At 36.3% G+C, this 25,026-nt stretch overlaps 1 protein-coding gene across 7 annotated transcripts in view; it reads right to left on the bottom strand.

Moving 5' to 3' along the window:
- The window catches only part of LOC113512474 (muscle-specific protein 300 kDa), a 232,148-nt gene that overhangs the window by 156,205 nt on the left and 50,917 nt on the right, over window positions 1–25,026 (bottom strand). For 5 of the 7 annotated variants that reach the window (XM_052899079.1, XM_052899081.1, XM_052899077.1 and 2 more), the window contains exon 1: window positions 4,047–4,604. The exons of 1 other annotated variant lie outside the window; for it this stretch is intronic. In XM_052899079.1, the coding sequence (XP_052755039.1) occupies window positions 4,047–4,554 (508 nt within the window). In that variant the 5' untranslated portion in view covers window positions 4,555–4,604. Of the gene's footprint in view, window positions 1–4,046; window positions 4,605–25,026 lie in introns of those variants that run through there. One more of the 7 variants, XM_052899083.1, reaches the window with a different exon arrangement.

The raw sequence follows: 25,026 nt of genomic DNA on the forward strand, positions 1-25,026 counted from the left end.
GAAGCAGTTGTGTTTGCATGGATGTGTTTCGGTTTGAAGGGTGGGATATGGCGTGAATTTACTGGGTACAGAGGAATAACACCTGAGTCCTCAGGAATGGCAACGCATGGGGGTATCATGGGCGAAACAGTATACTCTGTTATGTCCATGGTACTGCTCATGTCTATAGGCGACGGTTACCACTTTCCATCAGGTGGGCCGTCAGCTTGTTTGCCATTCTAAGTTGTATATAAAAATCATCATCATTATGTCAGTTATCAGTCCACTGCTGAACATAAGCATTTCACCATGTAAGTAATATTTACTTATTTATTTATTTATTACATCCACTGGGTGAGCCTTACAGTCTTCCAATACGCTCACCCAGGAAAGCACGAGTACAATAACATATAAAAAGGAATATTACACAAAAATAACAAAAATAATATAAAAAAGATTTAACTCGAACAAAAAAACGTCTGAACACAAATACTCTGTGGTCACCCGACGAAACTCCAGCAAGTCGGAGGCAAATACATCCAATTGCGGATACTGGCTCAAAATATCATTGAGTAGTTTCAATGCAAGAGATAGGGGAGCTTGCTTTGCCATATAACCGGGTCGCGTTAAGTTCCAATTGTGAATTTAAAATATGTGTAAAAACATACGAAAGTTTAAATGTAACTAACTCAAAGATATCTCTCTCGCCTCGTGATACTATTTTATAAATAATATACGGAAAACACTCGCCGTGTGGTCCCGGCACAGAATAGGCCACCCCTTCCTTTCCCGTGAGTGTCGTAAAAAGCGACTAAGAGAAAGGAATCACTAATAATTATTTATCACGCAAAATTGTATAAAAAATTTGACCAGTTTTTCTCGAAACATTTGTATGGAGACACTCTATCTAAATACAGAATAGAAGAGGCAGAATGCTGGGCCACCTTATACGACATGACGATTTTTTAAAGAGCATAGTAGAAGGAAATATAGAGGGCAAAAGAGAAAGGGGAAGACCGAGGAATAACAACATGGGACAGATAAAAGAAACACTAGGTTTCATGTCATATGGGGAGGTCAAGGATATGGCCTGGGATAGAGCTGGCTGGAGGAAGATGCATGAATTAGTTGCATCGACAAGAGGGAACTCTTAAATGAGAAGAAAGGCTCTATCTATATAATGTAATAAAGCAAGCTGCAAGTAAAGTTGCATGATCATCTGCGGTCACGTGACGTAACATATTTGTAATTCAAATGATGTCATTTACGAGACATAGCTAATTACAATGAATGAACATAACCCACGTACGTATGTAGGTACCTATCCAATTAATTTACTAAACAAGACATTATTAGTGGTCATTACCAATAAAAAATATTCGCAACATGTACTTACATTATCGTATATCTATGTAATAGAATTAAAAATATATAATTGCTTCGCAAAAAAAACGACTGGTCAAGCAAGCGCTGAATAACATCGAGATGTTTCGTAAATACCCTATAGCAGGGATGGCCGACTTGATAGGTGAAAATGGTATGGTAACCCCGCCTGCGCTAACGGTATACGCTGGCGGAGCACCAGTGAAGGGTGATAGATGAGAATGAAAACAGGCCAGTTAGCCCATCAACATGAATTCATTAGGAATTAACCATGATAGTTTCCAGGGGGAACCGCGAGGAGGTCGACCTGGTTGGGTATATTGCTAGCAATGGGATTCTCAGTCTTCATTACTAACAATCCCTTTCCCCCCGAGATGGCCGAGTTGACTAGACGCAGGATCTACTGTTTACTGACGAAGCCCTGTGAGGTCTACTAACCGCATACTTCTTGAAATCTCACATGAAACAGCATAGTTCAGAGGGCCTACCATGAAATGTTTTCCGTATTTTCGGAGCCGAACGAAACACAAATTTGATGTTAAAATTGCATAATACTGACCGTTTAAAAACATTAAGAATATTAAAATATTATTCTTTTGGACTTTTATGGTAGGATTTATGACAAACGAAATGTTGAGCTCCATTTACTAGGCCAATTTAGGTATGAATGAAAACACGAAATTGAGTCCGAAACTTCGGAATATCATTTCGTGGTAGGCCCCCAGTACACAATTATGTAGTATTGTAGTGTTTTTTTTTTTAATTTATTAAGAGATTTAATGTTTTATTAAACTGTAAATTATTTTTAATATTACTTAGTTAAATCTTCTTCTCATTTAAGAGTTTCCTCTTGTCGGTGCAACTAATTCATGCATCTTCCTCCAGCCAGCTCTATCCCAGGCCATATCCTTGACCTCCCTATACGACTTGACACCTAGTGTTTCTTTTATCTGTCCCATGTAGTTATTCCTCGGTCTTCCCCTTCCTCTTTTGCCTTTTTTTTATACAACTTAGAATGGCAAACAAGCTGACGGCCCACCTGATGGAAAGTGGTAACCGTCGCCTATAGACATGAGCAGTACCATGGACATAACAGAGTATACTGTTTCGCCCATGATATCCCCTATGCGTCGCCATTCCTGAGGACTCAGGTGTTATTCCTTTGTGCCCAGTAAATTCACGCCATATCCCACCCTTCAAACCGAAACGCAGCTATGCAAACACAACTGCTTCACGGTTGTAACACGAATGGGACAGAGGTACCCAAGCAATCGACTTTTGTCTTCTATTTTTCCTTCTTATTTATTTACTACATATTAATTAGTAATCGGAAGAAATTTGTAGTCGATTGAAAAGCACAACACAAAACCCGATAAAGCGATGCTTTTTTGTTTGCATTGTTTAGAAATAAACTAACTAAAATTCCCTATTAATAAATAATTAGCAAACAGTAATTAGGAAAAGAATGAATAAGGAAAGAAAATTGTATAAATACATATAAGTATTTATACTACAGTTACTTTGCCTACTGTTTTATTTAAATTTAATTAAGTAATCTACATAATTACAATTCTCTTCGAAGATAATAGAAACAAGAATAATTTGATTAAGTGTTTATTAAGGAGAAATGTTGCACAGAGGCTACTTATAGTGCCTCGACAGATATTGTACAAGATTTGTTACTACATGGCAGTTAATTAATTACCCACAAAATACAAAGATGTGACAGACAAAAAATTTAATGAAAATCTTTACAATTGGCTTATTTTAAAATGTTTTTATTCACTCGAAGACTATTTTAATATAAAATTTTAAGAACATGTTCCAAATGAAACATTTGCACGCCACACGGTTGAATGTAGAGAGACTTGTAACATTAAATATTTCTAATGTATTGACCTGTATTTTTTTTTAATGGGTGATAATGGAATGGTAATCCCGCCCGCGCTATCGGTATACACTGGCAGGGCACCAGTGAAGGATGATAGGTGAGGATGAAGCAGGCCAGTTAGCCCATCGTGACGAATTCAACAAGAATTGTTCACGATGATTTCCAGGGGGAACCACGTGGAGGTCGACCTGACAGGATATATTGCTAGTAATGGGGCTATTTGACCCCATTAATAACAATCCCTTCCCCCCCTATTGACCTGTATTCGAGCAATTGAAGTTACCATTCATTCATTACTTTTACTCTTCTTGTAAACAAAAAAAAGTCAAATACCCAAGTCAAATTCTCGAAAAAGAATATAAGCTATTTATTGTAGACGCCATCCATTATAACTTGGATAGTGTTACGTAACGTTGTTTACTCTGTATTATCAAGGTCGCGACCTTTTGACATTAAATACCTACCAGATACTAGGGACAATACTTAGTTAAATTAACAATAAACTTGATTAAAATACTCAAACATTGGACATATGTATAAGCGGTTTCTAAATTGTAAATGGAAGTGGTGGCAATTGGCAAAATTTGGTCACATTCTAGAAATGTAAACGCATTTAAAAGTGCATACTTTAAAGTATGATAAAGTGCATAAGCATGTATTTAAATTAAACATATCTTTAAAGTTTCTTAGATATCTCCTCTCTCGATATATAATTACTTCTTTTTTTGATAACTTAACTAAAAGTGATTTGTTGTAAGTTTGCTGGTAACACCACTTAGGGAATACCACTCACCGCGAATTTCTGCAATGTGAGAGTCGTATTCCGATTTGCTCCTGAGGTAATCCTTCCTAGGCGCTGTATGTAACGTCTGCTGTTTGTACTCAGAGTACCACTCGTGCTGCGGCGATTCAGCCCTCTCCTCTCTACTCTCTGTGACAGTCCTCTTGACTGTCACTCTTTCAAACTTAACATAACGAACCCCAGCGGTCAGATCGCCCTCTTCGATCTGCCGCTCTACTTTCTCTATATCCTCGGGCTCAACATGCCTCAATTTCAAATTAGGTATGAATGATTCGTAACTCCTAACAGGAGATTCCGTGTCGCGCGTAGATTTCAACTTGACTTCGATTTTCGGCGAATCGGGACGTCGTTTACGTTGTTGGATACGCCGCTCTAACTCGTCTACATCTGTGATCGCGTCCACGGTGTCGCTGCTAGTTTGTCCGGTCCAAACTTTTTCGAAGAAACTGACGCGGTCGCGAAGGCCGCTCTGCGACGGTGAGTCGCGGCCGTCAGACATTGCGACATGACCACTCTGTGTGGAGGCTCGCTCGATACTGGCTGGCAGACCTCCGTGAGAGGAGGCTCGGGCGCCGGGCGCATGCGTTGTACAATCCCACGTGTAGCTGTAGACGGCTCGTAGACGGGTTGAGCTTTGGTGCTTTCTGATGGTATTCGAGAATGATCCTATGTGAACAACTATCAGTCTCTGGAGGGGAAGGGATTGTTAGTAATGCGGACTACCACTTTCGTTGCTAGCAATATACCCTGTCTGGTCGACCTTCACGTGGTCCTCCCTGGAAACGATCGTGGTTAATTTTTGATGAATTCATCACGATGGGCCAACTGACCTGAACTGATCTGAGGATGAAGCAATCCTCACCTATCTTCCCTCACTGGTTTCCCGCCAGCGTATACCGTTACCGTAGACGGAGTTACCATTCCATTTTCATCCATTTAAATAAATCTATCAGTCTCTTTATATATACACAAACAAATTTCTCTTTGTTAAAAACAAACGAAAGAATAATTTGTCAAATCGATCAAATAGTAAGGTTAATCCAAATATATGGGTAACTATAACCAAAAAAGTGCATATATATATATATATATATATATATATATATATATATATATATATATATATATATATATATATATATATATATATATATATATTATATATATATATATATATATATAGTTGCTGTAGCCCACTCGACATAAATACATACATAAACGATATCCTCCTTTGGAAAACACACTCGATATCCTGAGGAGATAAAAAACGTCGCAACAAAAAAACATCTTAAAATTCCTACCATTGATGATAGGAATTAGCGACGAACCTTACAAAAAGGGCGAGCACAAAACATACATAAATAGATATATAATTTTATTTGCATCACTTACAAAATACAAATAACATCAGCTACTGCTACATATTCAAAGAATTTAAAGAAACATATACAAAAAAAAAACAAACAAAAAGAAAGTACATATGTAAATGAGTTTACACAAATTTCTCGTGAGTGCGACACAGATCATGATTGATGATCATGGAAAGGTCGCAGTGTCACAAGTATTTCTATCTGAAAAAAAAACCCGTCTTTAATAATAATAATAAATATCATACAAAATTTATTTTTTCTTAACAGATGAGTACTGAAATTCAGACCATTTATTTACTATATATTCTTTATTCCACTAAAACATACAATAATAACAACAAATCAAAGTAACAAAACAAAGTAAGCAAAGGCGAAATTATGTCTAAAAGAGATTTCTTCCAGTCAACCTAACTTAACACCGGTGGGGGGAGAGATTTTTAGATGGATTTTGACAGCCCCAATGCTAGCAATATCAGGTCAACCTCCACGTGGTTCCCCCTGGAAACCATCGTGAACAATTCTTATTGAATTCGTCACGATGGGCTAACTGACCTGTTTCATCTTCACCTATCATCCTTCACTGGTGCCCCGCCGGTGTATACCGATAGCGCAGGTGGGGTTACTATTTCATTATCACCTATAAAAAAAAACCTAACACCGGTGGCCTAGGAAGTGGTAAGTGTTTCTACGTATCTACTTCATTTATCAATTGCAAGATTTGCAGTTGCAATATTGCACATGTGTTCGACAATCAATATATTACTTGATAATCTAATCGAGACATGATTACCTTTACCTTTACCGACATTAAGTCGGTATCTACAAGGTGATTAAATGAAGTAATCGTGCAAAAATGTTATCAAAGATTTAGATAAATAATCTTTATATATATATATATATATATATATATATATATATATATATATATATATATATATATATATATATATATATATATATATATATATATATATATATATATATATATATATATATATATATATATATATATATATATATCTCTGCTAGAAGATAACTATTACTCTCGGGGGAGAAGAGATTGTTAGTAATGGGGAGGTTAGTGCCCATTGCTGTCAATGTACCCTATCAGGTTCCCTCTGGAAACTATCGTGACTAATTTATCATTGGTTTCGTCATGAATGGCTAACTGACCTGTCTTTTCATCCTCACCTATCATCCCTCACTGGTGGTATACCGATAGCGCAGGCGGGGTTACCATTCCATTATCACCCATTAAAAAAAACTTCTATTACTCTGTAGCCACTAAATTTGTTTTAATTAAATTAGGTCTTTGTCTCTTTCTCAATGTCCTCTACCCAAAGGTTGTCTGGAAGAGATTGCTCAGCGATAAGGCCGCCTTCTGTATCACTTCTCATTAATATTTACTGTATTTGTTATTTCTCTTTTTACTTGGTGCAATAAAGTGTAAAATAAATAAATACTCTGTGTTACAGTCAGGATAATTTTTTTTATAAATTTCTTCAATTCAATTGTTAAAAAAAATATTAAAGAAGTCTTCCCTGACCAAGTTTCGTGACTGAACAAGTTATGGGATTCTAAACATATATTATTATAACAATGGACAAAATAACCGATTCTTATTTTTAAATATAACTATAATATTTAACAACGTAGGGTACATCAACCCCTGTCATACCGGTTTTGTGATGATACTGCGGAAGACTTCGCGTTATACAACGTAGTAAACAAGAGTTCACGTGCAAACTTGGGTTGCAACTTTACCCATCTAGTTTAAAAAGGTGTAATGTTATGTACGCATGATATGTATGTCAAAACAACGCAATATTTTATAAGTATTATAAAAAAATATCATTATATGAAGAAAGAAAGAAAGAAAGAAAGAAATAATTTAATCGAAGAAGCACGCGGCCCACACAGTAGCGCACAAAACAAGAACAAAAGAAATCAAAACAAAACAAACAAAAGAAAATAACAAATTTTATACAAATAGAAATCAATTAAATTATAATAATAACCAATAAACAAACAAACAAACAAACAGTAGGATAACTCTCGAATCCAACATCGATCTCAATCCAAATCTATTGCTAATGACAATTTAATACTGCACTCATGTAATAACAATTAGGAATTAGCTACAATTAGGATCGGTTTACAACAGTTTGCATTAGCAAGTTGCACCAATATGCATCTCTCAGAACAGTATGGAACCATTACGTCGTTAGTGACAAGTGACGCAATTCAAGAGTGTGAGTTCTCAATTCCAATATCGATCTATTTGAATTTATTAGCCATCGATCGATCGATTAGCTATCGATCACCTAAATTTAGAATCCCTATTTTTCTGAATTGCAACGTGGTTCCGGCATAGAATAGGCCACCTCTATCTTTCCTGTGGATGCTTTTTTTGATGGGTGAAAATGGTATGGTAACCCCGCCCGCGCCAACGGGACACGCCGGCGGAGCACCCGTGAAGGGCGATAGATGAGAATGAAAACAGGCCAGTTAGCCCATCATGATAAATTTATCAGGAATTAACCATGATAGTTTCCAGGGAGTACCGCGAGGAGGTCGACCTGGTTGGGTATATTGCCAGCAATGTGACTCCTAGTCTCCATCACTAACAATCCCTTTCCCCCCTTCCTGTGGGTGCTGTAAGAGGCGACTAAGAGAACTTAATGACCGAGGAATAAGCAGTAGCATTTCTTTAAATATCATCAGAAGCCTAACTGCAGTTGTCAACTCACCTGTCAGGGAGAAGGGATTGTTAGTAATGGGGAGGTTAGTCCCCATTGCTATCAATACAACCTATCAGGTTGACTACCACGCGGTTTCCCCTGGAAATTGTCGTGACTAATTTATCGTTGAATTCGTCACGATGGGCTAACTGTCCTGCCTTTTCATCCTCACCTATCACCTCTCACTGGTACCTCGCCAGTGTATACCGATAGCGCAGACGAGCTCATCATGCCATTTTCACAAAACAAAAAACTTAACTGCCAAGCCTGGCAACTATTGGCAAAGCCCCCCCAAGGGGGGAGGTATACAAATCTTACTAACTCCTTAACTTATTATTATAGGTGATAAAATTATAACTAAATGATATGTCATCGTCATATCATTGTTAAGAACAAACGAACCCAAAACAATCATTTATTAGAATCATTATCCCTCTGACTACATGTTTGTTCCGGTATCACGCAAAAACTTCAATACCAAATAGAATACGATCTTTACAGTTGTATTCCTGAAAGTCTAACTTAAAATCTGGTATAAGTTTCATCTCGCAGAACGCACGCCATCTAGTCCACAAGTACACAAGCTAGTTACGAATAAGTAGAGACGTAACATCCCAAACACAAATACCGCAACATTTTGCACGAATATTGTCTTTAGAAGCAATCAAACATATTCAACAGATATTTTCACTCTGACCAAAAACAACTGCACCCATCTTGCATCTCTCTCTGGCCTATTGTCGTCTAATCTTCCGTCTCATCACAAAAAGGGCCATAGCCCTCTGCCCTTGACTGCGTCCTCAATAACTACTGCGCAACAGTCTGTGACCTATTTCGCGCCCTTCCTAATTCTGTAAATTACTTCAATTTTACTTATACGCCGTTCTTTTGTAGTGTAAGTACATTGGAGCGTATTTGGATATTGTCTTGTGTCTTATAAGCATGGCTGTGGTTCGGTTTGAAGGGTGGGATATGGCGTGAACTTACAGGAAACAGAGGAATAAAACACCTGAGTTATTAGGAATGGCAACGCATAAGGGATATCATGGGCGACCCAGTATACTCTGTTATGTCCATAGTACTACTCATGTCTATAGGCGACGGTTACCACTTTCCATCAGGAAGGCCGTCAGCTTGTTTGCCATTCTAAGTTGTATAAAAAAAATATTAGTTTATCATCATTATGTTATAAAAAAATTCTGAAGATTTATCCAAATACAATTAAATATTAAAGGCATTACCACACAGCCAAATAATACCTACCAGTAGGTAGGTAGTAGTAAGTAGTACCAGTAGGTAGTAGTAACTACGCTAACCATCTGGCAGTCGGGACCAATATGAAGTGTATGCGAAACACAAATATTACGATTCGAAAACATTCTCTAAACAATTGCTTTAAATCTCTTCCAATGTCTAAACAACTGAAAGACCAGACAATTGCAATGTAGCAACTTTTACTTTGTGAAAGTTTTAACAAATGGACCTGTACTAAAACCTAAGGCTTAGTGCTTTATGTCAATATAACTATCCCAACAAAAACATAAAATGTAAAATATTGCCAAGTCCCTCAACGCAAAAACACTTCACTTCACTACAAAAAGTTGTGAGCTCTCAAGTCCAACTAAATTAATTATTTTATTTAGTATATTTAAGTACCTATTCAACAACTTTGTTATAAAAAGTTATTTAATTACTTACTTATCAATATTTATAGTATACCGTATTGGATATATACATATTTATTTCTATAATAATTATAATGAGTTGGCAATTGCTCGTCAACATATTCTATTAATAAAATATATAGTCAACTACAAGCGCAATGAATTTGAGTGAACGAAGGTAATTTTTAATAGTTAATTAAAAGAAAATTAAAAATAAAATTCCAGAAATTTTAATTTTTTTCTTCCTTTTTAGGTTAAACATTGACTACAATTCAAAATTTTAAGTTTGGGAGAATGCAAGAAGTACCTTGTGCACGACGCACCTTTTTAGTTTCTTTTTTAATTTTATTAAAAAGATGTTTTGTTTATAATTTGAAGTCTGTGTCTGTATAGTTTTTGTTTCGTCACTTTTTTGCTCCGTTGGTTTGCTATGTATATTTTTTATATAATTATATTATCTTTCTAAAAACACCGTGTTTCCATATTAGCATACAGTCCTTTCGCCCACTGTATAGTATTTATATACCTTACTATGGTATGCAGGTTGTAGTGGATATAAAGTCCAAAGGCACTTGGTATAATTGAATATTTATTATTTTAAAAGTATATATAAAGAGACGACGTGTTATACGTGCTGAGTGGCGGGAGCAAGAGAGCTCGAAAGAACGAGTCAGAATGAATGATTACTAAACACCCACAACCTTAAAATTTTGATGATCAATTAGTATCAGTAGTATCAGTGACAAAATTAAAGAAGTTTGAATACCAATAATTCGTAAACTTTAAAGTATAATTATTAGGTATATGAGCAATATAGCTAGTTATTGGACAAACTTCTTGCTTCGTTCACAACAACGTTATAGGGGTATTAAAAGTGTCGTGAATCGCTTCGAGAAACGGATGGTACGGCTGTGCCGACTTGGCGGAGGCACTGCCGTGTCCGCTGATATATTAAGACTCCTCTCAGACTTTTTGAAGAAAATCTTAAAATTATATTTTTTATATCACTAAATTCTATTTTGAGGTGCTGTTTCCTAAACTTGTCTCTAAAACTGAACTAAACTTTTACCCACTCTTCCTAAATATTCTTTACATCATCTACTTTTAAATCTTACCTACTCCCTAAATTAAAAAAAAACTTTTAAATCTCTTTTTCTCTCTCTCTCTCTGTTTTTGTTTTTATTTGTATTTTTTGCTTCAGTCGTAGGTATTTTTCTGCCTTATTTTATTATTTTAGCTGCTGTTCTAATTTATCAACGTTAGAATTATAGTTGCATATTATAAGTATATACGAGGTTTGTCCGGAAAGTACGTATAAAAGTTTTTTAAAATTTTTATTTTACAATTATTCAGGTAAATCAATTTTATCCCCTTCAAAGTACTCCCCCTGTGACATAATGCACTTGTGCCAACGCCGTTTCCACTGTGAGAAGGCTCCTTGAAAGTCCTCTGGTTGTAGGTTTCTCAGCTGCCCCGTCGTAGCTTTTTTTATCTCATTTATGTCCGCCAAATGCCGCCCCCGAAGTACCAATTTGGTTTTTGGGAACAAGAAGAAGTCACACGGGGCCAAATCCGGCGAATAGGGGGGTGTTCGGTCACCGTAATGGAATTTTTACTCAAAAACTCACGGACAACAAGAGAGGTGTGGGCAGGGGCATTGTCGTGGTGAANAATCCAACGCCCCTCTCGCGCCAATTCTGGACGAACTCGTGCCACACGAGCTTTGAGGCGTCTGAGCACATCGACGTAGAATTTTCCATCAACTGTCTGGCCTGGAGGGACGAATTCTTGATGGACAATCCCCCGAACATCGAAAAAAACAATCAACATTGTCTTGACATTTGAGCGGGATTTTCTTGATTTTTTTGTTCGTGGTTCCCCGGATGTCTTATCGAATTAGATCGGCAAAAAATTCACGGCCATTCTTGCCGAGTTTCGAGAGAAACTTGATTACGACGCGCTGCTCTTCAACGGAAGCGGGCTCCATGCCGACGGGGTTTCGTTAAATAGGTAACTTCACAGATGGCGTGACAAGCCAGTTTACCGCAATCGGTCAGACCAGAACTGAAGCATTGTTAAAAAAAAGGGGTCCTGCGCTTAAATGGCCTTTTTCTCTCTCTCTTTCTCGCATTCCAGAACATTTATACGAACGACAGACCTCGTATATATATTATATATATATATATATATATATATATATATATATATATATATATATATATATATATATATATATATATATATATATATGTGTGTGTGTGTGTATATATGTGTATATGTGTATATATATATATATATATATATTTGTAAATGCCTAGTGTCTTCCTCATTACTGACTAGTAAATAATAGCAACGCAGTTAGGTATTAAGTCCGTCATATGTACACTCACTTATATAATTGCACATTGAAGTTTAAATAAATATTCATAAACCAAGATAAAAAATAGCCTATGTCCTTCGCCATCTCATATAAATTATAGGCGATAGTTACCACTCTCAATATATATAATATTAATCTATGGTTATCACTTTTCATCTAACAAACCGTCGGCTTGTTTACCACATAAAGTAGGTATCGTAAAAAAATTAACTTTAAACACTAAGTGACATCAGAGGCCTGTGATAAACAACTTGAGTTAGAAAGTACAAACCGCCTTGACATCGTCTCTATATGGCCCCAGGCTGAATGTTGATGTATAGATGTCGCAAGTCAAAGGATATAATGTGTATAGATGTATTCAATGAAAGGCTCATTCACACTGAACGTAACGTGCGACAAGAACGCTGTAATTAAATACTTGCAAAAAAGGAGACATAAAAATTCCGAATTCTCAATTCGTTAGATTCTTTTTTAATATAAAGCTGACGGCCCACCTGACGATAATAGTGGTAACCGTCGCCTAATAGACATGAGCAGTACCATGGACAGAACAGAGTATACTGTTTCGCCAATGATACCACCCATGCGTTGCCATCCCACATTTTAAACCAAAACATAGCCATGCAAACACAACTGCTTCACGGTAGAAACACGAAAAGGACAAAGGTGGCCAAGCAAACGACTTTTGTACAAAGTCTCCCTCTGTCTAGCGCTTTTCTTGTCATTCTGGAATTACCACGTAAACTGTTTGTTCTGTCAGTATGAATCATACGGTTGCTTTGATAACGTAAGTGTATTTTTTCGCCATTTATCCTCAATGTATTATTTATAAAAATACTAACATATATTAGTGGGGGAAAGGGATTGTTAGCAATGGAGTTTGACAGCCCCATTGCTAGCAATGTGCCTTATTAGGTCGACCTCCACGTGGTTCCCCTGGAAACCATCGTGAACAATTCTTGTTGAATTCGTCACGATGGGCTAACTGACCTACTTCATCCTCACCTATCATCCTTCACTGGTGCCCCGCCGGTGTATATTGATAGCGCGGGTGGGATTACCATTCCATTATCATCCATTTAAAAAAAAAACATATATTAGTGAAATAGCCGTATAGTTCTGGCATAGAATGGACCACCCCTTCCTTTCCCGTGGGTGTCGTAAGACGTGACTAAGGGAACTTAACGTTCGAGGGATGGACAGCAGCATCCCTCTTAAAACATCTATAAAAGACTAACTGCGATTGCCAAACTATCAAGCGTGACAACTACCGGCAAAACTCCCCTTATTTTTTATGCAACTTAGAATGGCAAACAAGCTGACGGCCCACCTGATGGAAAGTGGTAACCGTCGCCTATAGACATGAGCAGTTACATGGACATAACAGAGTATACTGTTTCGCCCTTGATACCTCCCATGCGTTGCCATTCCTGAGAATTCAGATGTTATTCCTCTGTACCCTGTAAACTCACGCCATATCCCACCCTTCAAACCGAAACACTGCCATGCAAACACAACTGCTTTACGGTTGAAACACGAAAGGGACAGAAGTACCCAAGCAATCGACTTTTGTACAAAGTCTCCCCCTGGTAAACTACTGAACCGATTTTGATAAAATTTCTATGGCACCAATCTATAAGTATATCCTTTCAGATAAAAAAAGAATTTTCCAAATCGGTTCACAATTGACGGAGTTATGAGGTGACAAACATACAAAAAAATACAACCGAATTGAGGACCTTCTTTGTTTCGAAGTCGGTTGAAAACTATAAAAAATTTAAATATATTATATTCGAATAAAAAGTATTTCTATTCTGTTACGAATTTAATAAGTTAAAATAAAATTTACGACAGTAAATCCTATAGGCTGCACCCAACATAAGAAGACCTCTTAAAACGCACTGTGTTTTTCTAACAAAGAGCTCTATTTACATTGGACAATGCAAAGTCTTTTGCAAAAAGTCCGACGAAGCAACTTCGCATGCCGTCCAAGCAGGTCCTTGAACTCGGTTGCCAAGATTATGCTGTTGCACAACCAAGTATTATGAACCTTAACGTTTAAGCTTTAAAGACCATATTGTGTGGATAATGCAATAGTGGGCGTAATCCCGATGTTTATGATAATGAACGCTATCTGGACTCGTGCTGTGTAAGTGCAAGTCTACGGATATCTTCGTGCTATATCATTTACGGGGTAGATAGATGCAATATATATTAAGAACTTTTTTAAGGAGCTCCCTGTCAAGGTTTTTCTAAAAGACAAAAAAGCATGGGGTTCAAAAAAGGGATAAAGAAATCTCTAGTTGATAATAATAATGTCTAACAGCCCTATTGTGGGGGGGAGGGATTGTTAGTAATGCGAACTACCAGTCCCATTGCTAGCAATATACCCTCTCAGTTTGACCTCCCAGTGGTCGCCCCTGGAAACCATCGTGCCGAATTCCAGGTGTATTCATCACGATGGGCTAACTGACCTGTCTTTTCATTCTCACCTATCATTCCTCACTGCCCCGCCAGCGTATACCGTTTTTTTTTTTGATGGGTGAAAAATGGAATATAACCCCGCCTGCGCTAACGGGATACGCTGGCGGAGCACCAGTGAAGGGTGATAGATGAGAATGAAAACAGGCCAGTTAGCCCATCATGATGAATTCATGGAATTAATCATGATAGTTTTCAGGGGGAACCACGTGGAGGTCGACCTGTTTGGGTATATTGCTAACAATGAGATTCTCAGTCTCCATTACTAACATTCCCTTTCCCCCCAGCGTATATCGTTAGCGCGGGCGGGGTTACCATTTCATTTCATTATCATCCATTAAAAAATAACAGCACATAAATACACAACAATATATATATATATATATATATATATATATATATATATATATATATATATATATATATATATATATATATATATATATATAAACAACTGCAATAGAAGAGCTAATAGTAATCTTCTGTCTAGTAAGACCTAGACTCGAGCTAATTTAAAAAGAGGTTCGTTTCCACAGTTGACCCAACTGAGAATCGAACCTTGGACCTCACAACGCAAAGCATTGTTCCAACCGTCGCGCCGCGATATTTGATTCTCGTTATTGTCTGAAATGCATATAGGATATCAAATGCGCTATATTGTTGCAACAGTACAGGGCCTGGACGCATATTGTGATCCAGTTGGTTGACCGGTCCGGTCGCAATCCGAGCCGACTCGTTGTCCCGCCTGCATAGTCACTTTACTCGTGCACCGAATTGTAGATGCAATATGCATAGGTAGTAAAGGCAAGTACATTTTTTTAAACAAAACCGACTAAAACCATGGTTAAATTAATCATTATATCAGACATTAACTGTCCACTGCTGAGCTTTTTTTTTATGCAACTTACAATGGTCAACAAGAGGGGGGGGGGATTGTTAGCAATGGAGTTTGACAGCCCCATTGCTAGCAATATCAGCTCTATCAGGTCAACCTCCACGTGGTTCCCCCATGGAAACCATCGTGAACAATTTTCGTTGAATTCGTCACGATAGGCTAACTGACCTGTTTCATCCTCATCTACCATCCTTCACTGGTACCCCGCCGGTGTATACCGATAGCGCGGGTGGGGTTACTATTTCATTATCACCTATAAAAAAAATGGTAAACAAGCTGACGGCTCACCTGATGGAAATTGGTAACCGTCGCCTATAAACATGAGCAGTACCATGGACATAACAGAGTATACTGTTTCGCCCATGGTACCCCCCATGCGTTGCCATTCCTAAGGACTCGGGTGTTATTCCTCTATACCCTGTAAATTCACTGCCATATCCCGCCCTTCAAACCGAAACACAGCCATGCAAACAAAACTGCTTTATGAATCACGAATGGGACAGAGGTGGCCAAGCAAACGACTTTTATACAAAGTCTCCCTCTGGTGTAAAAGTAGAGTTTTGCCAGTAATTTCCGCACTTGGCAGACGGGTTGGGAAACGTTTCTTCTTTTCTAATATATTACTATTATTATATCAGCCGTTAACTGTCCACTCCTTTCCCATAAAGTGTGTTTTGCCAATACTTGTCATGCTTGGTAGGCGGGTTGGCAAACGCAGTTAGGCTTGCTGCTGCCAATCTCCCTAACATCAAGTTCCCTTCATCGCCTCTTACGACAGACGAGAAAAGAAGCGTGGCCTATTCCACATTGGGACCACAAATTAAATCAATGGGTCAGTGAGTAATAATGGATGGATATATGCTTGTTACTTTTTTACGTAAAAACTACTAAACAGTTTTGAACAAAATTTGATACGCGGATAGGTTATATCCTAACTTACCACGTAATATACTTTATGTAATGATTTATACGGGCGAAACCGCGGTATACAGCTTGTATTGCATAAAAAACGTCCCAAGTGAATAAAGATATCTTGTATTAGTAAAATGTAGAACAAAACAAGAGCTTTACATGTATTATAGGATAGTAAGTGACCTTATTTGGCCTAGGCAATGCTTATTTCTTAGCGTACGTGACTAGGCGCCGAGCTGAGATCACGAACTGAGGAAATACATACAATTAGAGATGGGCAATCCACCTGGGTGGGTTTAAAGTCTGGTGGGTAAAAACCGGGTGTTTTGGGTTTATTGGGTTTAAACCCCATAAACACCCAAATTTAATGTTTATGATTTTGTACTTCATCATCGTCATCTCAGCCGCAAGACGTCCACTATACTGGACATAGACAATATTATTATGCAGCCTACAGAATAAAAAACTTTTAATTTGATTTTGAGTTTATTAAGAAAGAGATGAAAGTAAAATGTAAAACTACAGTCAATCACTGTCAGATTCAGAGTTATTACAAGCGATGAATTGTATAGGTTCGATAGGCTCTATTTCGTCTAAACTGTTATGTTCATTTACTTGCTCAATGAAAGCTTCTAAGGTATTTTCTTCATTAAACTGAATGTCCTCGCATTCAGCTTTATGTTTAAGATTCCAGTTATAACAAATGAATGAAATTTTTTCAGTTCTTTCAGTTGTAAGTCGATTTCTTTTGTTATTATGTATGTAGCCTTGGATACTAAAGGAACGCTCAGTGGCTGCCGAAGTACAGGGAGCTGATAGAATACGAATCGCTACTTTGCTTAACTCAGTGGAACCACAAATACCTTTCCACCATATTAGGGGCTCAATGCTATCTAATGAGCTCCATACAAATCCTCTGGCCCAAAAGTTTTCTTTAGCTTTATAACACGCCAAATCTGCCATTACATTTGACAAACTTAAGTGTTGGCTTAAATTGTAGATAAACTCCATACCCTTAAGTTCTTCCTCTTGAGTAAGTTCGACTCCTAGAGTCCTGGGGTCTAGAATATATGCTGCAAAATGTATTGGCCTCATTGCCATATTGCATCTTGAAGATACTGATGTTAGAATCTGCTGTTTGCTTTCTTCGCTCAATGTCGAAATCTCATTTAATGCAAAACGTATCTTAGCTTGTACATCTCTAAATGTAATGTATGTGCGATGCAAACGATTCTGGTCGCTCTCTAAGTAAAATATGCTTTCAGTGACTGGTTCCAAAATACTTATACATTCCCCTGTCTTCGTCCAGAAATCATCACTTAGAATTAAATCTTTAATATCTCTTGAAATTACCACATCTTCTCTAACTGTTAATATTTGCAAAGCTATCTTATTTGCTTTCAAACTTTTTAACGAAGTAACATGACTTCCCCATCTTGTAGCACAAGGCAATTTTAGTGTTTGTGTAGAATCTTCACCCTGCCTTGATTTTATCAACAAGGAACTTAATCGTTGACTCCTTTTAACAGTTTTTATTATATTTATGGCTTGCATAATAAACACAGTTACTTCTTGTATCTTTACAATATCTTGGCACAACAAGTTAAGGATATGTGCACAGCAACCGAGAGGAACAACATGTGGATATTTGAGTTTTGTTAATTCGAATGCCTTTTGTATATTTCTAGCGTTATCGCCAATAAGTACAAGAAACTTATTTGCTCCATACACTTTCATTACTTTTTCAACTTCTTGGCTAAGGTATTCACTAGTGTGAGGATTACTTTCTGTATTCAAACTTTTAACGTATGCAGGTTGAGGTTTTGATATAAGAAAGTTTATTATTCCTTCATTTCTTAAATTAGACCAGCCATCGCACTGAAGGTGTAAGTAACTACAAGCATTTAGTTCCTCATTTAACTCAAAACGCATTTCTCTATATATTTTATCTAAGTATTTTGTCGCTAAAGCTTTACGTGAAGGTATTTTAAATTTTGGTTGCAATTTTTCGAAAAATTGTATCCATAAAGGATGTTGCACCATCGATAATGGCGTCCCTGTTACAAATATAGCTCTCGCTAATTCTGTTTTTATATGATCATCGGTGTCTTGAAACTCAGCATTTATTGTAGTGTTAGCAGACGACGAGGGGCTTATAAAAGAATCATTTGTCTCTATCTCTGACAGTCCAGACATTTTGGTTTTGGACGAGCTATCTTTTATAAGTTTCATAGAGTCTTTTAATGTTTCTGGAGATTTTGGACAAGTGATAAGATGTTGAAGCATTTTGGCAGCATTACTGAATTTGTAGACCTTATTACAAAGCTTGCAAGAAACAGACTTGTTTGGTAAAGTACGGTAGTGCTCCCATATGCGTAAATCTTTAGGTCTCCCCATTGAACCTAAAAAAATGAACGATGATTAGTTGGTCTGACGAAAATTCAACAATAGAGTGCCTATTTTTTTACAATGATTATTTCTTGTTATTTACAATAAATTTATTAAAAAAATAATAAAATAAATACAAAAAACCTTTGTAAAATTACATCTCCTCGGAGGATTAAACGCAGACGCTAGTTTATTATCGTATTGTTCTGTATTTTTCTCAGCAACTTCTTTAATTCGATTAGGTACTTACGCATATTATGTTAAAAATAAATATCTAGTACACATCTTAGGCTATCGACCATTATTATCCAATGACGACTCTCAGCTAACTATGCACTATCATCCAAAATAAACGTGTATGGAAAATTTTATCCCAGTCGGTTGAGGATTGAGGATAATTGCATCAACATACGAACATACCTACATACTTTTATTTACATAACGCAAGCTAAATAAAAGCTTGTAATAATACATCTAATTTTAAGTTAAAATTGTTAAGTGATCATGATATAATTGTATCATTCAAAAATCCACTTACCTTTAATTATTTCTTGTTAAGTATAAATATTATTTCAAATCTGCTCCCTTAATATGCACTTTTTTACTGCTTTTCCTACCTAACACGTTACCAGGAAGTCACGTTACCAGAGTCAGAGTAATAGTGAACACGTTTGACAGTGATTGTCGTCGCCTCATATTCAGCGTCGACGAATAGGGGAATCCCCAGTCATAATGTATTGCATGCGTGGCGGTCTTACTTCAAATCCATAAACAAAGAGATAATTACAGAACTCGATACTAGATGGCGCTGTTTTTGTTTGAAGAAAGTTTGCGGGCTAAAATACATAGAATTTCATCAATGACTTCCACAAAGAACAACATTTCTGTTTTTTCTAAGTCCGTATCTCTTCCGTATATTTCATAAGATATAAGCTTGGGCTACATTGTTATGCAACGTGATTTTGTCGCTGTCTTGCTAGCAGGGTTGACAGATATACGATTTAAATCGTACTCATACTATTATTTGTCTATTTTTTAATGTACGATTGTAAAGATTATGATCGTAATTCGCACAAAAACATACGACTTTTTGGTTACCTGGCAACATTTTTATTATGAAACGAACATGCTCACATCATCAGTCACATGCAACAATTTATTGGGGATTTCCCCTTCACATCTGGCAGTCCTGCTTGCTAGAATATAGGTAAGTCAGCCACAGTTACTGACGATCGATATTTAAAGGGTATTGTTTTTGTGCTAAATATTTCATAAAAACGTTATTTAATACTTTGTGGATTATTAATTTAGTTGATAATCACTGGAAGTAAAATGGATGCTAATTTGAGAGATCAAGATCTTCGTATAAAACAGTTAATAAAAGAAAATCTACGTAAGTACTCTTTTTATACCTAGGTAGGTAAGGTATAATAAACACAAAAGGTACTTAGATCGCGTGTGTTCGAAGCATTTATTCTAATAAATTTAATTTAAAATTGTAGAAAGAAAAAAATGTCTGCCAAGCCGTAGCCGAAGCCGATCTCCAAATATATTTGGCGATAGTGAGACCCAGTGTCCAGATGATTTACCCAGCGTCGTCGCAACAACGAAAAAAAACGAGGATAAAGTAAAAGAAAATTTACTGAAAGAAGAAACAAACTGTTCTAAATGCTTAATTTATGGAGAAGAGGATAAAAGAAATGAGTATTTCGGACTGTTAGTGGCTCAAGAATTTAAATATATACGGCCATGTGTGCGAACGAGGTGTTATGAAGAAATTTTAAAGTATCTACGGGAAGCAAAAGGCCAACATGTTGATCAACTGCAACATGAAAACACTGAAAATTAATTACTTTCATTTTATTATATATAGATTTTTAAAATTTCCTGAAATATTATTAGTTAACGTTTTATTTAATATTGTAGAATTGATCAATACAATTTATAAAAATAATTTATTGGTATTACTTACATATTTTCAAAAAAATACGTAAAAACCTATTTTTTTGGGTGATTATGGGAGTTTATGGGTGTTTATTGGGTTTTTACCAAAGCACCGGGTTTAAACCCGGTGCTTTGCCCATCTGTACATACAATGTATCTTCATACCTACAGTTAGTACAAATCACTCCTATAGTATCATTTACCTTAATAATATGAGCATATTGCGTTTAAATTTGTATTTATATATTGCGTGTACCCTATAAATTCACTATCATATCCCACCCTTCAAATCGAAACATAGCCATGCAAACACAACTGCTTTAAGGTTGAAACACGAATGGAACAGAGGTGCCCAAGCAAACGACTTTTGTACAAAGTCTCCCTCTGTTAAAAAATAAGATGTTGGTAAATGTTACATTTATGTATGTATCATCCGCGTGCACAATACTGGTACAGATTTCTAGCCAGACCGGTTTGTTCTGGTCACATCGTTTGCGTGTAGGCGTTAAGATTTCAACTGAACTTGTTTTTGGACTGTAATATAAATAAACATATATATATATATATATATATATATATATATATATATATATATATATATATATATATATATATATATATATATATATATATATATATATATATATATATATATATATATATATATCAATACATATAATAAAATCTCCTTGGGTACTAATTGGGTACCTCTGTCCCATTCGTGTTTCAACCGTGAAGCAATTGTGTTTGCATGGCTGTGTTTCTGTTTGAAGGGTGGAATATGGCAGTGAATTTACAGGGTACAAAGGAATAACATCTGAGTCCTCAGGAATGGCAACGCATGGAGGGTATCATGGGTGAAAAATATACTCTGTTATGTCCATGATACTGCTCATGTCTATAGGCGACGTTTACCACTTTCCATCAGGTAGACCGTCAGCTTGTTTGCCATTCTAAGTTGTATAAACAAAATCGTAACTGGTCGCTGTCTGTACATAGAAGATACATAAGAAAAACTATTATAGAGAGGCTTTGTGAACGCAACAGACCCCAAAACAATGACTTTTGCAGCTTATGTCTATTTGCCTGTACGTTTGTGTATGCTAATCTCAGAAACAGCTTAACCGATTTGATCGCGGTTTTCACTAGTGTTTAGTATTATATTTATTTAATATTATTAGTTACTATTTACTGTAAACACACACTTTTTTGTGTTAACAAACACTTTTCATCTTTCTCAAAATTGTACAGTGTTTTCGAACAAATTTACACATTTCGAATATGACTTAACCAATCGTTGTTAAAAATTAAATGATTAATAAATGCGAAATAATAAGATTTAATTTGTTTATCGCGACAGATTTTTTTTTTCTTGGAAAGAATCTTAAATTATTACAATACATTTTATTTAAAAAGAAATCGATAGAATTTACTCTCGTATTTTACCATTTATTTTTACGGAGACAATGTGTTTGTTGTAGCAAAATTTACATACAAATATGCGATTTTTCATTCTAAATTTAATTATTTACAATGTAAGGTATCTACAAAACTCCTCATTTATCACTGTATGTCTGTGTGTGTGTGCGCGCGCGCGTGTGTGTGTGTGTATGTGTGTGCACGTGTGTGTGTCTGTATTTTGACGAAGTACCTTTTCTACAGAGCAACGTATAACATTAGTTAAGTATAGAAATCAATTATAATAAAACCCATAAAAGCACTATAGCATTGGCAAGCGTATGTTTACAAGACAAGGTGACATCAGGCTCACCAAGGTGGACAAGATCATATAAAATTATATTGATATAGCTTCGCTTATTAGTTTTATATTTATGATATAAAAAATTACTCTGTCCGTTTATATCTTCAAGTTTTCTACTTTCGTAATTTAAGACTTTTTTTTTAATCAAAACATTATAACGAAATAAATGGAACCAACAAGAACTAAATGGAGTATACAGCATGTGAAATCGAAAAACCAAAAAATTTGTTCTTAATTAGAAAGGATTTCATGCTAAACCTCATTTTACTTATTTAATAATAGATTTTGATCCAAAAAAGTAAAAGAAATACTTGCAATCGTAGTAAAATCAGTTATTTTGTTTAAAAAGTTGGGATAAGGCGTGAATTTACTGGGTACAGAGGAATAACACCTGAGTCCTCAGAAATGGCAACGCATGGGGGGTATCATTGGCGAAACAGTATACTCTGTTATGTCCATGGTAATGCTCATGTCTATAGGCGACGGTTACCACTTTACATTAGGTGTTATTTACATATGGATGTTACAAAAGCTAATTTTGGCAGCGAACCCCCTCTCACACTAAACCCTTTCGAAAATAAATAGCGTCAGTAAAGCTATTTTAGTCAATTCACTAAAGTTTTTCGACGGAACTGTGTATTATTATTTTTTTATGTAGACACTTCTTAATTTTATTTTTTTTACAACACATGGGGCAAACGAACATGCGGCTCACTTGATGGTAAATGACTACCGCCGCCCATGATCACCCACAACACCAAAGGCATTGCAGGTGTGCTGCCGTGTATAAAAAAAAAAAACTTCGGCAAGAAGCTCATTCCACAGCCTGAGCGTTCGCGGAAGTAAATTCCTTTGATATTATGATTAACTTGTCAAGTTGAGATGCCTAAACGTTTTCAGAGAGGGGAAAGGTTGTTAGTAATGCAGACTATCAGTCTCAATGCTAGCAATATACCCTGTCAGGTCGAACTCCACGCGGTCTCCCTGTAAACCATCGTGCTGAATTCCTGGTGTATTTACCACAATGAGCTAACTGACCTACCTTTTCATTCTCACCTATCTCCTTGACTGATGCCCTGCTAGCGTATAGGTACCGTTAGCGCAAAAAAAAAGAACGCTTTCAGTATAATTATAAATGCCTAGACTGTTGCATAGGTATAATGCATGTTTTTTTTTGCATATAGATAGATACTCTTTATTGTTTCCTCCAAAAGAATACAATAGTAAACTTATTATAGATATAAATAATAACAAGAAATAATTACAATGAGAAAACAATGGGCAACCTTATCGCTAAGAGCGATCTCTTGCAGGCAACCTTTGGATGGAGAGGAGTAATTATAAACAATTTGGTGGGAGGCACGATGAAAAATTTTGTTAGTTCTAAATATGAGAGATGTGATACATGTAATAATATAAATATTATCCCTACTCATTATATATATATATATATATATATATATATATATATATATATATATATATATATATATATATATATATATATATATATATATATATATATATATACATACACACACGCACAATATTTATTCATATTTATGCTTAAGTTTCTAAATTATTTTAAGATACATAAAATGGCAAGTAAACTGATGATGTACTGAATAGAAAGTGGCAACCGTCGCCTGTACACATAAACAGTACTATTACCGTCATAAAATACACTGTAACACTCACGATAGGTGTCACTGATGCGCTGCCATTTCTAAATGGTTTGAAGAGTAGGGCGTGACTGTGAATTAACCGGGTACGGAGGCATAACACCTTATCCCGAGGGTAAAGGGATTATTAATAATGGAGACTGAGAATCCCATTGCTAGCAATATACCCAACCAGGTCGACCTCCTCGCGGTTCCCCTGGAAACTATCATGGTTAATTCCTGATGAATTCATCATGATGGGCTAACTGGCCTGTTTTCATTCTCATCTATCACCCTTCACTGGTGCTCCGCAAGCGTATCCCGTTAGCGCAAGCGGGGTTACCATACCATTTTCACCCATCAAAAAAAAACACGTTATCCCTCAAGAATAGCAAAACATGAATAGCAAACTTCTTATGTCTTGTTGTTCCTGTTTTTTTTTTTATCATTCATTTCTAATACATTATTGACGTCACAGTGATAAAACTATTATACCAATATTCTGTGATGTCTATAGTAGTGTTTTGTCACGGCATATATTGCTGTGTGCCCCAGCATAGAATGGGCACCCACTTCTTTCCTGTGGGTGTCGAAAGAGGCAACTAAAATAAATTAATAGTCAAGGAACGGGCAGCAGCGTCCCTCTTAAAACATCACCAAAACCTTATTACAGTTGCCAACCTGTCTCCCAAGCTTGGCAACTATTGGCAAAACTCCCCTTTTGTGGGAAACTATGTTTAGTAACGAAAATTTAACGGCGGATATAAATGGCG

The sequence above is a fragment of the Galleria mellonella genome, unplaced genomic scaffold (genome assembly GCF_026898425.1).
Source record: "Galleria mellonella isolate WM207_F2 unplaced genomic scaffold, CSIRO_AGI_GalMel_v1 utg56, whole genome shotgun sequence".
NCBI lineage: Eukaryota > Metazoa > Arthropoda > Insecta > Lepidoptera > Pyralidae > Galleria > Galleria mellonella.